The 13501-nt window shown below is 35.4% G+C and overlaps 1 protein-coding gene across 2 annotated transcripts in view; it reads left to right on the top strand.

Annotated features, from left to right (window-relative positions):
* LOC579910 (inverted formin-2) overlaps positions 1–13501 on the top strand; it is a 43711-nt gene that overhangs the window by 15102 nt on the left and 15108 nt on the right. The window contains exons 4-7 of one of the 2 annotated variants that reach the window (XM_030980753.1): positions 4629–4649; positions 11189–11342; positions 11861–12680; positions 13260–13405. In XM_030980753.1, coding sequence (XP_030836613.1) covers positions 4629–4649; positions 11189–11342; positions 11861–12680; positions 13260–13405 — 1141 coding nt within the window. The remainder of the gene's footprint in view (positions 1–4628; positions 4650–11188; positions 11343–11860; positions 12681–13259; positions 13406–13501) is intronic. The other variant, XM_030980754.1, reaches the window with a different exon arrangement.

A 13501-nucleotide genomic window follows, 5' to 3' on the forward strand; every position in this document is an offset into this window, starting at 1 on the left:
CCTCTTTCATTCTATTCAGTTTTAGTGTTCTTCTACACATGGTTTCTTGTGTGAAAAGTACATGCATACTCCCTAATATCAACCTTATCTTGCATAAAAATTGTTTTCACCATCTGTAACTCGAGCCACAGTTTTCATCTCCCCTATAAGGCTATATTCATAAATTTATTCAATAATAAAAATGAATTAATCCAATAATGATCAGTTATAACTAGTATATTCCTGCCATTCATTTCTATATTACAAGGTGCCAAGGACACTGAAGTATCAATTTTCTAGGTTTTGTTATTATCCTCCCCTAAACCATAATTAGGGTTTAATGAAAACATAAGGACCTCTAAGTGATCTGTTATTGTCAATCTGTGTGTCATATAGGCACTTGTGGATTGTATGCCAAGCAATTTTAATCATGTAAAATCTAACAGGACAGTTTTCACTTTAATCTTTGTTCAGTGCTGGAAAGTGGTAGACTCTTAAGAAAATTGTCTAATCTTGCTAAATTGATTGAACAATCATGATATTAATGATTTTGCCCTTTCAATAATAAAGCACATCAAGATTACTTTGATGACATGAATATGAAAATGGATGTAGTCGAGTGTGGCTCACAATAGAGCGTTTGAACATAAGACTAGTGGAATAAAGCATTCACTATCGAAGACTCTTATAACAGACATGACCTCCTGACTTACAATCTTTAACGTCTTGGTGCGGCAGTACTGTGGCGTATTTTTGACAGTCTTTAGTAGGGAAGCAGAATATTATATATGGTGTAGAGTTATGTCTAGATTGTAATATCAGACATTCATAGATGATTTGAAACACAAAGCGAAATGATGATGACTCCAAAGGGTATGGTCATTCCATACAGTAATTACATATCTGTTTTTATCAAGCAATAAGACTGAAATTGTTCAAACTGTCATGCAAGCATTGTCAATTCTTACCCCCTTAAAAAAAAAACTGATTCTCTATGCTAAGAGCCTGATTTCGATGTAATATCGTGAATTTTGGCACTTCGAAGATCACTGGAGCTTACAGCAGTGGACCATTAAGGCAATAAGATTGATATTGGAAGGGAGTGCTAGATGACAGGCATTTTTTTCAGGTCTATTTAGCAAGGATTGGCAGAAAGCCGATTTTGTCTGCTTTAATGAAACTCGTTTGTGCATGTAGACACCCCGTTTCGCAATGTTGTAGAAATGATGGATGGATGGAGATGTGGTGATGGACTGGAGAGGAAGTCATCGTTGGGAACTGTCCTCACACAGGTCTTATGAGTTCCCTAAAGCAAGAGCTTTCAGAGAGTTGTAGAGAATGTTTTTTTTATCATTTTAATTAAAAAGGAAGATACTGGAAGCTTTTCACATTTCATACTAAGGCAGAGAGAGAGAGAGAGAGAGAAAGAAAAGAAGAGAGAGATAGAGTGACAGAGACAGAGTCAGAGAGGGGTGAGGGAAGTGTGCAGGCAAAAACATCACCTTTAGAAATAGATATATAGATAGGAGAGGAAAGAGAGAGAGAGAGAGAGAGAGAGAGAGAGACGGACAGACAGGGAGAGAGGGAGTGAGGAAGAGGGAGGCGGGCAGAAATAGAGACAGCTACAGACATACACTACAGGGAGAAACAGAAAGAGAACGAGGAAGAGAGAGAGGGGAGGGGAGGGGAGAAAACTTTATATTGAAAAAAACGCAGACAAAGAAAGAAAAAAAAAGGAAAGGAAAGACAGAAAGAAAAAGAAGGAAAATATCGCTGGCAAAAGGAAGCTGCTAATCTATAAGTAAATGGGAAGCTGTGAAGAAATTGAATTAGAATGTGTTTGAGCGTAAGTCTTCCGACAGACTCAGAAAAATTGGAGCGCATTACCCCAAATACTAATCTAGCATGTGAATACAATGTGTAGAGTGATTGCGCTTATTTTTTGTTCTTTTTCTTGTTATAGGCACCTGTTTTAATGTTAACTCATATCATGTAGGCAAGTAACATGCTTTAAAAAATGAGCTTTTCCCAATGAATCGTGTTTGAAAAATATGAGTAGATTTTTTCAAAAATACACATTAAGGTGGTCAGTGTTTTAAAATTGAATACAGTTCCAATGAGGCCTATCAGATATTCTTCTAGATAAATGAGGGAAAGTGTTTTCAAATATTTTAAGATACTGATATCAATCAGTCTATTTAGGATTTATCCAATAACTATAATAAGATATAAGAATATCATTCACTTCCAGTCCCTTTCTTGAATGTAACATTATGGTAAAATAAAGCTTTGATCACAGTATCAGACTGGTTATATTCATATTCAATCTTGTGTGATTATAATTTATGGGGAATATGGAAAAAGGATGGCAAATCAGATACATGAAGCTGTTTTTTTACATTTTATAAGCAGGCTTTGTACTGTAAAGCATATATTATGCCAGTGTAAGAAATATTGTATCCTAATTCAAAGATAATGTCTATCATGAATAGCATATATCTAATCTAGATAGTACAGTGCTATATCTTTATATCTTTATCTTATCTTATTTGATGTTCTCGATTAGTTACACCCAGCCTTACTTTATTCTACATACATGTATATTCTTTTGTCATGTGTAAATTTGCAATATTTGTTTGTTATATATTTGTAAAAATTCAAAAGAAAAAGAAAAGAAAATCAAATCAAATCAATCAAAATTTGTTAACAGATTGTACAATATGTAGCATCCATCAACCCCTAATTCCCTATATAACATTACATTTTATTTATATACCTCTGCATCACAAAACATCATAATTGAAGTGATCATTTTAGACAGATCTGATATAATATATAATCAGCAACTCTCATTAGTTTCAACAATTGCAGTTCAACATTAAATTTCAGTGTAATCTGAATGCATATCATGTTCTGATTCAAAAGATCTTTTTCAACAGATTGCAAAATCCCTGGCAACGACTGTACAATAGATGATTTAATTTATATGACTGCCAATGCATAAAACGTGTTATAATTCATAAGATATATTATAGGTAGTAAGTCATTAACACCCATCATACTCTCCGATTAAGATGAAGTAGTACATATGATTCATATGACAATGCATGAAATATCATGCCATGATTCAAATATCACTTCTATCATATCTCACATAGATAGCAAATCACTATTACAGATAGTGGCTGTATAATAGATGACTTGATTGATATGCCTGCCTGTGCAAAAAACATCATGTTATAATTCAATAATTCATTTATATTAGATCTAATGTAGATAATAAATCATCAGCACCCATCAGTCTCCACAGTAACCATATGAATTTGACATTTTTATTGATCTGCCTGTGCATGAAATATCATGCTATGATTCAAATAATCTTTTCAGAAACACATTAGTCTCTACAATGGCCGTGCAATAGATAGTTAAATCTAATTCAGGCCAACCGTTGCATAGTTAATTCTAATTTAGGCCACCCATTAGAAAGTAAAATCTAATTCAGGCCAACCCATTTGAAAGTAAACTCTAATTTCATTCCAACCATGATGTAACCTTTAAGGCTGTGTACAGGTGACTTCACATTGTCAGTCTGGCGCCCCCTATCAATGTGACTGGTCCGATAAATTCAATGGATGCCTCTCTCTCTCTCCCTCTGATATTTGATCTTGAGATATGGGGCAAGCATCCCATTATCATGTCCCTCAATAGGCCTGTCCTCATCAGCTTAAGATTGCCAAATAACCCGCCATTTTAACTATCCCGATCACAAATTATCCAGCTAATTTGTGTCTTCATCAGCCTGTAGTTGCAATTAGTGGGATATTTGGTCGAGATAATCTTGCCAAGACATCTTGGGCTAGTTTGCAAAATATCCCGCTATTTGTCCGGTCCGTCTTCACCAGCCCCGAAAACTTGCACAAAGCGCGTACGTTGAGCAACATATCTTGAGCTAATTTCTTGAGCTCCAGTTCCAGTTTTGAGGTGGAGTCTTGAGCTGATGAAGACGCGATTCACAAGTTCAGGCTTATTTTCCCAAATCAGAAATAGCGGGCTATTTGGCAATCTCAAGCTGATGAAGACATACCCAATGAGCCTAGCCCTCTCCCAGGGGGGTTGGGAGAGACTGGGCATGCTGTAAGCCTCAGAACCAGGTGACATTTGCAACTGTATACAAAGCAGTATCATATGATACAGTCCCCCGGAAGAAAGGAAGACGGAGCTTTTTATCATTTTGATGCAATTGTTTGAGTGATTATCGAAAGTCGAAATGCTTTAGTTATCAGTGAGAGATATGTGGCTGCACGACACATGCTTCTGCGGCAATGCAGTCATTATTGTGTGTTAACTTCAGCCATGGAACTCAATGTGACACTATCCCTAACCATTATCCTAACCCTAAACCTCACCTTAAAATAAGCCTGGAGCAAATGTCGCTGAAGTAAATGTCACCAAAGCAAATGTCAGTTCACAAGTTATTTTGATATTTGATTTTTGTGCTATTTGATTTTAATGTTGTATGTTCCCATAGTTATTTGTTACTGATATGTGTCATTTTTCTAAATATATCACAGGTTACCGAAATGTAGCTTGTTTCATACTGTCTATATATTTATGATTTCTTGGTTTTACATTTTATTTTTTTCACAAAGGCTTGAATCGAATGAAGGAAGGTAAGGTGAAAGTAAAAGGTTGAAATATGATTTGCTTGTTGATTGCACTTTCTGCCTTTTGTCATGCATTGCACACATTTGTTTGTTTGTTTGTTCAACTATTTCTTTACTTGCATCTCTCTTTTAATGAAATTTTGCTGGTCTTGTTTTCGTTAACCCCCCTCTCTCTCTCTCACTCTCTTTCTCTCTCTCTCTCTCTCTCTCTTTCTCTCTCTCTCTTTCTCTCTCTCTCTCTCTCTCTCTCTCTCTCTCTCTCTCTCTCTCTCCAAAAAAAGAAAAGCTTGCTTATCTCGAGAGATGTTTTTTTGTTCCTCTTTTACTAATTTTTTCTTACTAAATAAGTTTGAAAATATTTTTAATGAAGAAAAAAGCCTTGCTTTCAAATACTTACAAAAAGAAGTGATTTGCTTTTCAGAAGTGTCAAAAAGTACTTTTCATTCACACATAATGAACATTCATTAGATTATGATGAGTAATTCATTGTGTTCTTTGTGCACATGTGTACCTTGTCTATGCAGTTCTTGATTCTTCATTTAGCAGCATACAACACAGTTTTTATAACGTTGGATAAATTCACCAACATTGTTAGTGTAAAATTATGCCTTTGATTATGTAGGCTTTTCTTTTCTTTCCTTTTTTCTCCATCATTTATAAATTGAATAATACTTACATTAAAAACATATTAGATTACAAAGAAAAACTCATAGATTATACTTATATTTATATCACAAAATGAATTACACTTTTTAAAAACATAATTAACATTTTCCAGAGGTTATACTTTTCAACATCTGCCCTCAATGATATTTCCTTTAAATAAATTTTGAATATGTTTGTAAAATCACATTTTCCTTTTTGTGTTATATAAAATATAAGGAAGTAAATTAATTAATATATTTTTAAAAACTACATATTTTGAATTTATATAATCACATTGATTGCCTAAAATTATAACAGTGCAAACAATTTTTTCATTATCAAACAATGCTTCTATTTTTCTGAGAAAATTTAAGACCTTGTTCCAAAATAGTTTTGAGTAATCACAATTATATCCCTCCCTTGTGCTTCTGGCTTATCCCCCTCCTCCTCCACCCCAACAAAAAAAATCACTCTTTAGTCCTAGCTCTTATTTATTCCATTGTGTAAAGTTATGTTTCTATTTTCATTTCAAAATGTTAAATTGTCCCTACAACATATAGCTGGAAACCTCTCCCTGTATGTTTCTTTTATTCAGCCCCTCTTACCTAGTTAATTCATTAGCCCCCCCCCCCTCCCCTTCTCTTAGCCTCTCTTTCTAGGGCATGGTGCAAAACTATATTTCTTATTTCCATTTCAAAATGTCAAATAACGCCTTTAGTAGTTACAAAACTCCCACCCCATGTCTGTACACGTATACATCCACACTCTGTGTAACCCAACCCTCCCCCCCCCCCCCATCCCATCCAATCCACCATACCTGTGTAAATCCTTAGCCTTGAATGATTTTCCCAAACATGTGAATGCTGTCAAGCCCACTGCCATTTATCTATTAAAAAGGTGCTTTATAAATGAAATTATTCTTATTGCAAACAAAATAAAAAATTAAATAAAAATGCACAGGCTGCGCTTCTATCATATTGTGTATTTATGATTATGATGCATGCACTAACTTTGTAAAACAAAATGTTAACTTGTGAATTGCTATGTGTTTGATGGAATTATTAAAGTTTGTGCAAAGTTTTGTTAATAAAGGGACTAGTAAGGGGAACAACATAAAAGGGTTGGGGGGGGCAGTGCATTTTACAACAGTTTTTCTGCAAAGTATAATTCATGTATACGTTATTGAACGGAGAATGCAACATTTCACTTTTGAGATACTCTTAAAGAAGAAATATTCAACATAGGCTCTCATAGTCATCGAATGTACAGATATTGTCTTAAGGTACTTTGTGACAGTGACCTCAAAATTGAAATGGAAGGAAGGAGGAAACTTTATTTAAGGCAGAACGGAAGTATGAACATAAATAAGCATTACCGTACACAGTCCTCTATGTATGAACTGCATCCAAATTAGGCCACGCTCCCATCAACACAAACAAGTCAATCCTCGCAGATCCTGATGATTAAATACTGCCCTCGGGTGTTATGGAATGGAATCACAGGGACCGTGTCGAGCCAAACTAAAATTAGAATTCTGCACAGGTGGCTCCTATGGTTTCCTGGCAGTGTCATGTTGACAGACTTATTAAAAATTGGCAAGTTGAACTTGTATTTTTTCACCGTGAGTGTGTCAATACAGAATTTTATTACCTGATTCAATCTCGTCATAATCTGACTCTTTATGATTTCATTTTACTCAAACCGTGGTGTCCATACAATGTGAAATTTCAATCCATGTTTCGTAGCATGCTGAGATTTGCCACTCCGTATGGACAGCTCTTTGACACAGCATTTTACTATTCATACAATGGGAGATAAGGATTTAAAAAATTGTATGGACATAAACCCAAGACATATACCGGTAACCATCGATATTCTTTTATCATACATACTTTTTTAAGGAAAAGTGATCATTACAAAATGAAAATGAATTATGTATGATTATGCTAATGTAATACAGCTATAGTTTTTTTTTAATGTAGAAGTTAAAATGAATAAATCACAAATCATGTTTTTAAGGGAATACTTTCCAAATTCTTTTGTTTTCAAAGAATCGGAAGAATGGAAATGATTGGTTTTGAATGTATAACTTGCAAGGATAGTTAAGTTTTGGCATTGAACAGCGACACCTTGCATAACATTAAAAATGATTCACTGATGTGACTCTTAAAGTATGTCATGAATTTTCCCCCTCTAATAAAATAGAACAACTAGGACACAAACACATGCAAAAACTTTCATGTCAACAGTTGTTCCCCCATGTCTTGTCATTTTGAAGCGTGCAAATGTTGTCAAGTTAAAGTCACCGAAAGAAGAAGTTTGGAGGAGAAAATATCGCAGAATGCATCAGCAATTTTGGCATGAGTGTCATTTTGTTGACCATCTGGGTGGGCGTAAATTAACCCCTAATGAAGAAGGCTTATTATCCTGATTAGAAGGATTGTTTGAACAATGGAATCGGTTGTGGTTCAATTAATTAATTTCCACATAACTCATAAAAGTGTTACAATTGTTGCAAATGGCCAACGTGCAAAAGATGTACAAGAAGATTAAAGAAAATAAAAATAAGAAATTAAACATTGGTTGCAAATCTAAAAAATGTGCATTGAAAACGATTATAACAAATGTCATCTACATATTCAAGGGACAATAAAAGCAAGGAATGAAAATGATTGTACATGTGAATACAAATACAGAGGATCAAATGTTTATAAGTATATGTTGGAGGATCAATTAATTTAAGGTCTGAGGCATACCTTGTTTTTGTTATTCATGTGAATATCAAATTTTGGGCCTCACCAAGTTTACAATTATCATAGTAGTCTTATTTGCTGATTACGAGAAATCATTCTCAAAGTTAAGTGAAATATATATATAGCTTTTAATAATGACATTTATTATTGAATTATCAACCTTTAAATAGTGAATTCCCCAGTAAGATAAAGAGGGAGTCTTGTTTATAACTCCATTTTCCAGTTAAAAAACAATGATTCAGAGAATTAATTATGAGTCCATACTGGCCTTCTTCCAGCACTAGCATGGCTGTCCTTTATAATATTGAGCAACTGCTTGTGACAGTAACGTGTTTCACAAAGAAAAATTATTCAAAGATTTGCTGACATATTGGACAAGAAGTCAGGGGAAACCCTCATTTTTTTGTAAACTTAATGATGATGGGGTTCCCCCTCCTTTAGAATGAGTTGGGATCTGTTGGTCATGCCGCAGAGAAAAAAAGGGTTGATACTTTGCTAGTCATTTTTACACAATGACGGGGCAAGCAAGCATTTTAGTAAGGTAAGCTTTATATGTTTTTAATTCTGATTTATCAATTTTCTGTGATTCTTTTTTGTGAACTAAATCATAGAAAAGAACAATAACTTAGTCCATATTGTGGTTTCCTCTTAATTATGTGTGCTGATTGAGTGGTTCCATATCTAATCTAAAATGTTTTTGTTTTTGTTTTAGTGTGAATTCACAAAGTTGTTTGCAATAGCGATATTCTTGAAGTTTTAATATTGTTCGCCAGTGAACAGTTCTCAGTAATTTGTTAATAGAAAATCACCTACTGTGCATTATTTTCTAATGCGAGGTGTAAGTCCTAAAACTTTACTTTGTTGGTATCTTCTTATTGTTGATGTTTCTCACTTGTATATTGAACCAACATGTCTTGTTTAAATGTTGTTACATAAAAAGAAAACAGTGCAGTAGAAGTAGTGATTTAAAACCAAAAATAATTTTATGTAATGTAATAGTTTACATTTTTGATATTCTTGTGCAGAAATATGGACAAATATTTCCATCATACCACAAAGCTAAGATATTGTAAAGGTGATCTTGTCATGATATGTATTCCAAAATGATTTTCAAGTTATTTAAGGGCTTTTTTTTCTCTTCTGTAGATTTAATTCTGTTATAAATATGGTACATTGTTAATATATTTTATGGGTGGTTACTGCGATGTCATCAATGCTTAGCAGAAGTTTTTAAGTAGAAAATAAAACATTTTCACATGTTTAGACGAATTTGATCACATATATATTTGTTCTTTATGACGATTGTTTTTTTTTAATGTAACCATTGGAAAATGTTACAAATGAAGTTTGGTCATTACTTCATTTACATGTACTAGAGTATTTTTAGCTAAAAAATGCTGGTAGTTGTATCATTAAGTTACACGTGATAAACTTTACAAAGTTTTCAATCATGAACATGCTTTGAATTGTGCTTGCTGTTTAAATAAACCCCTAATTCTACTTTGTTTTAGAGCCTACTTTAAAGCATGATCACTGCAGCCATTGCTCCAATATGTTTCTGCTTAAATAGTTAAGATTTTGCAATGCATTTTTTTAACAAAAAAAGATTTTCACAGCAGCATTTGTACCATCCTATCATGAAACAAAGGAAATGCTTGCTTTGCTCAGTTTTTGCTTTCATCAACAAAGAAGTACTTTGTGTTGAGATATCAAGCGCTTTGAGCTTAATTCTTCAAGACAGCTCTTAAAGTCCAGGATGACATATTGCACAACTAATCATGCATCCTGCCATTGCCACCTGCACTCCTTGCGGTTTAAGGAGTTCATACTTCAAGAGAAATCTGACCAAACTTGACGGCTGTCGACAGCTCTGTTGTTGCATTATATCTCAGTCACTCCTCCAAACCTCAAACTAACTTCAGACTGACTGCTTCTTGCCATTGGGGGTGTTGTTGTTCAACCTGTTGTCTTTTTTCAGTTGGACTCATTAAAGCCACACTGTACTAGATGCACTCCCCCCAAAATCCCCTCTCGTGCCATCTCAGGTCAGCTGTAGCAGCTATGTGGTCCTGAAACTTGCTGCTTCCCTAGCTGTACGGTTGATTGTCACATCCATTCCCCCACAAAGCAAAAAATTTGGTACTATTGGGTTTCACACTTTTTGTACACTAGTCTAGGGCAGAAAGTTCATCAGTCAGTATTGCTTTAAAGCCAATCTGAACTAGTTTGACCAGGAGGGATTAGACCTCCCTGCATGGTCACTGACAGGTTGTTATCTCATCAAATCAGCTCTCAATTAACATAAGAAAAAGGGGGCCATGGGGGACCAATGGTCACCGATTAGGCATTGTTTGCTATATAGAGGGCGCAAGGAGCTACAAGTAGTGCAGTGGGGCTTTAAACATTACATCATTTTCTTAAAGTTCTCCTTCATATTCATACCTCACAAATGCCAAGGCAAATGTACTAATAGTAGAAGGAGCTGTTGCAAAACGAAGATTGAATTAAATTTGAGTATGAATTAGCATGATTCTGTATTTGCTTTGAAACCCAATGAGCATGTTTGCATGTCTTAATTACTGTAAGCCAATACTTTAAATGTTAAATAAAAGATGAGAACATCTTGAAATTTGGAAAAGGACATGAGACCATTTTAATTTAATTCCAATACATTATTACATACAGCTATCTAAAAGGAGCTTGTTGTTTAAAAAATTCTGATTTGATTTAAAGTTTCCGCTTGTATTAGATATGAGGTGGATACAATAATCTAAAAATGGTGCAGATTACATTTAAAATCAGTCAGGCGACAGATAGCGATCATAAAAGTTGTGCAGAATGTGACTGTACCAGTGATCTAAATTAATCATTTCTTAACCACAAAAAAGACCATTGTGTGGGATTAGTATCTAATGGAAATCCAACTGCATATTACCTGGAACTACTTAACTACAGGAAAAGTAATTCTGAAGACAGTGTGCTAGATTTTGTTGATGAACAGAAACTAGTTTATAATTGTGTTTTCTTATTTTGTTGAGAACACGATACAGAGTGCATCAAACGTCAATAAAAGCAGTGATATAGCAATGGGAAAAGTTTTGTAGAATATGTATCAGATATCGTCTTTCATCATTCTTTCCACCGCAGAAAAAATGACTCTGAAGACAGTGAGCTTTCTATCCAGCTAGATGTCTTCGATGAACAGAAACTGGTTGATGATGAGGAGTTGATGAGCTATTACCCTGATGATGGAGTTGATCTCAACAGCCCTGTGGAATGCTTCCATGCTATATTCAAGAAGGTATAAAATATTTCATAATTTTTGGCATTTCTATAAATAATATGTTGAGTTCTTTAGGAGTTCATGCAGTTCATATGCTCATATCATGCTTGATATAGCCATTCATTTCAGATTGAAATGTTAGAAAAAGTTGTCAGAATCGTATGATACAATTTATGTATTGGCAGCATGGACAAAGCTGGTAGTCAAAGGTCATGGCTATTTGTGTCCCATATGTTACCATGTGTGATGGAACAATGAACATTATTTACATCGGAAAAACAAATTCTATGATAATTCATTTGTCTGATCCAAGGTTTCCAAGCTACAATATATAACCAGTCATCAGATATGCTGAAATCTTTGATATAGTTATTATCATAGATTGACACAAACTTGCCATGTTATATATCACAATTCAGTTCAGAATTTATATTGATTTTGTCCAAATCTTGTATGGCTAATATATTTCTGGACATTTTAATTCTGCTATCAAGTCAAAGTCAAGGTTTATAATTTGTCCTTTCATGTTGCTACAGGTTGGAAACAGTCCTCAGGCAGCTTCCCTTCTGTCCATTCTCCATGCCTTACTTCAGCTTGATCCTGATGACCAGACCTCTGATGATCTCTGGGAGCTTGCAGATCGGTTGGTCAATCAGGGCACAGCACTGGACAACCCTGAACATATTCAAAACCTCTTGACCAAAGGACTCACGGACATTATTCTTCTCTTGAGGAAAGGATTAGATCCGATCACAGAGAAACCTGCAGTGTCTGCTCCGACAGTTGTCAAAGTGGACAAGGAGATCCAGACTGATGCTGTAGAGTTTGTTGATCCAAGGACTAGTACAGGAGATGTAATTGTGGCAAGGACAGGAGCCCCACTTTTAAGTGCAGCACCTGCACCACCACCACCACCACCACCACCACCACCACCACCTCCACTTCCACCAGGGGTTGGTGCTCCGCCACCTCCTCCTCCACCACCACCTCCTCTTCCAGGTGGTTCATGTATCCCACCGCCGCCACCACCTCCAGGCATGGGCGGGGCTCCACCTCCACCTCCACCTCCACCTTTTCCAGGTGGTGGTGTACCTCCTCCTCCTCCATTCCCTGGAGGCGGTCCACCTCCTCCCCCTCCTCCACCCTTTCCTGGTGGTGGTGTACCTCCTCCTCCTCCATTCCCTGGAGGTGGTCCACCACCTCCCCCTCCTATAGGAGGAATGGGCGTCCCTCGCCCCCCTGGACCACCTGTTGCCTCAGGACCTCCCAAGCCCAAGAAGAAGATGAGAACTGTGAACTGGTCCAAGATACCACCGAACAAGATCATGTCTCAACCTAACATGACTGTTGGACCTAGTAAGTCCTCACCATTATAGTGTTTAACTCCTAATATTTACAAATAAAATAGAAATACAGTTAACAACTAAATTATTGATACCCTTACCAAGTTTTGTTATTTTTCAAGCATATGTAAAAGTCCTGATTTATGTTCTTGAGAATACTTACATCTAAAATTATTCAACAAAGGATCTAAATCAACCAGTTCACCTTTCATTCTTGAGTTACAAAAAACATCAAATTTACAAGGGGTATGAATAATTTGATTGTTAGCTGTAACATGAGTAAAGAAGTTACACTTCATTCTACTTTTATTTTAAATTTTTGCAATAATTTTGAGTTAACAAAGAAAATTGCCATATAATTGGATTGCATTTGAATTTGAAGTATAGGTACAAAATTTGATTAAGAACGTAGAATGATTATCACAAGATGTAGTGGAGTAATTGAAACAATGAAGACTTTGTGTTTGTTGAACTCATCAGTCATTGAATCTATGGTCTTAACCTTCAAGTTGGGTCTCATATCTTCATTTTCTATCGAGATTTCAAACATATGCAGATTAAGAAGAAACTCTTTTTTTTCTCCACCTCTCAGATAGGAATATCTGGCGCCAGATAAGTGAGCATGGATCTTCCAAGATCAAACCGGAGTTTGCGAATATAGAAGAACTCTTCTGCCAGCAGGAGAAGAAGGCTAAAGATGCAGCTGATGGCGCAAAGAAGAAAAAGAAATCTGCCGAGGTATATATATATATATATATATCCCCTTCTCCAAAATGACCCGGGGAGTGTTTCACAAAGATCCTAAGTCGAACTTAAATCTAAGTTGGACTTAAA

Source organism: Strongylocentrotus purpuratus, unplaced genomic scaffold (assembly GCF_000002235.5).
Source record: "Strongylocentrotus purpuratus isolate Spur 01 unplaced genomic scaffold, Spur_5.0 spur5_scaffold_11, whole genome shotgun sequence".
NCBI lineage: Eukaryota > Metazoa > Echinodermata > Echinoidea > Camarodonta > Strongylocentrotidae > Strongylocentrotus > Strongylocentrotus purpuratus.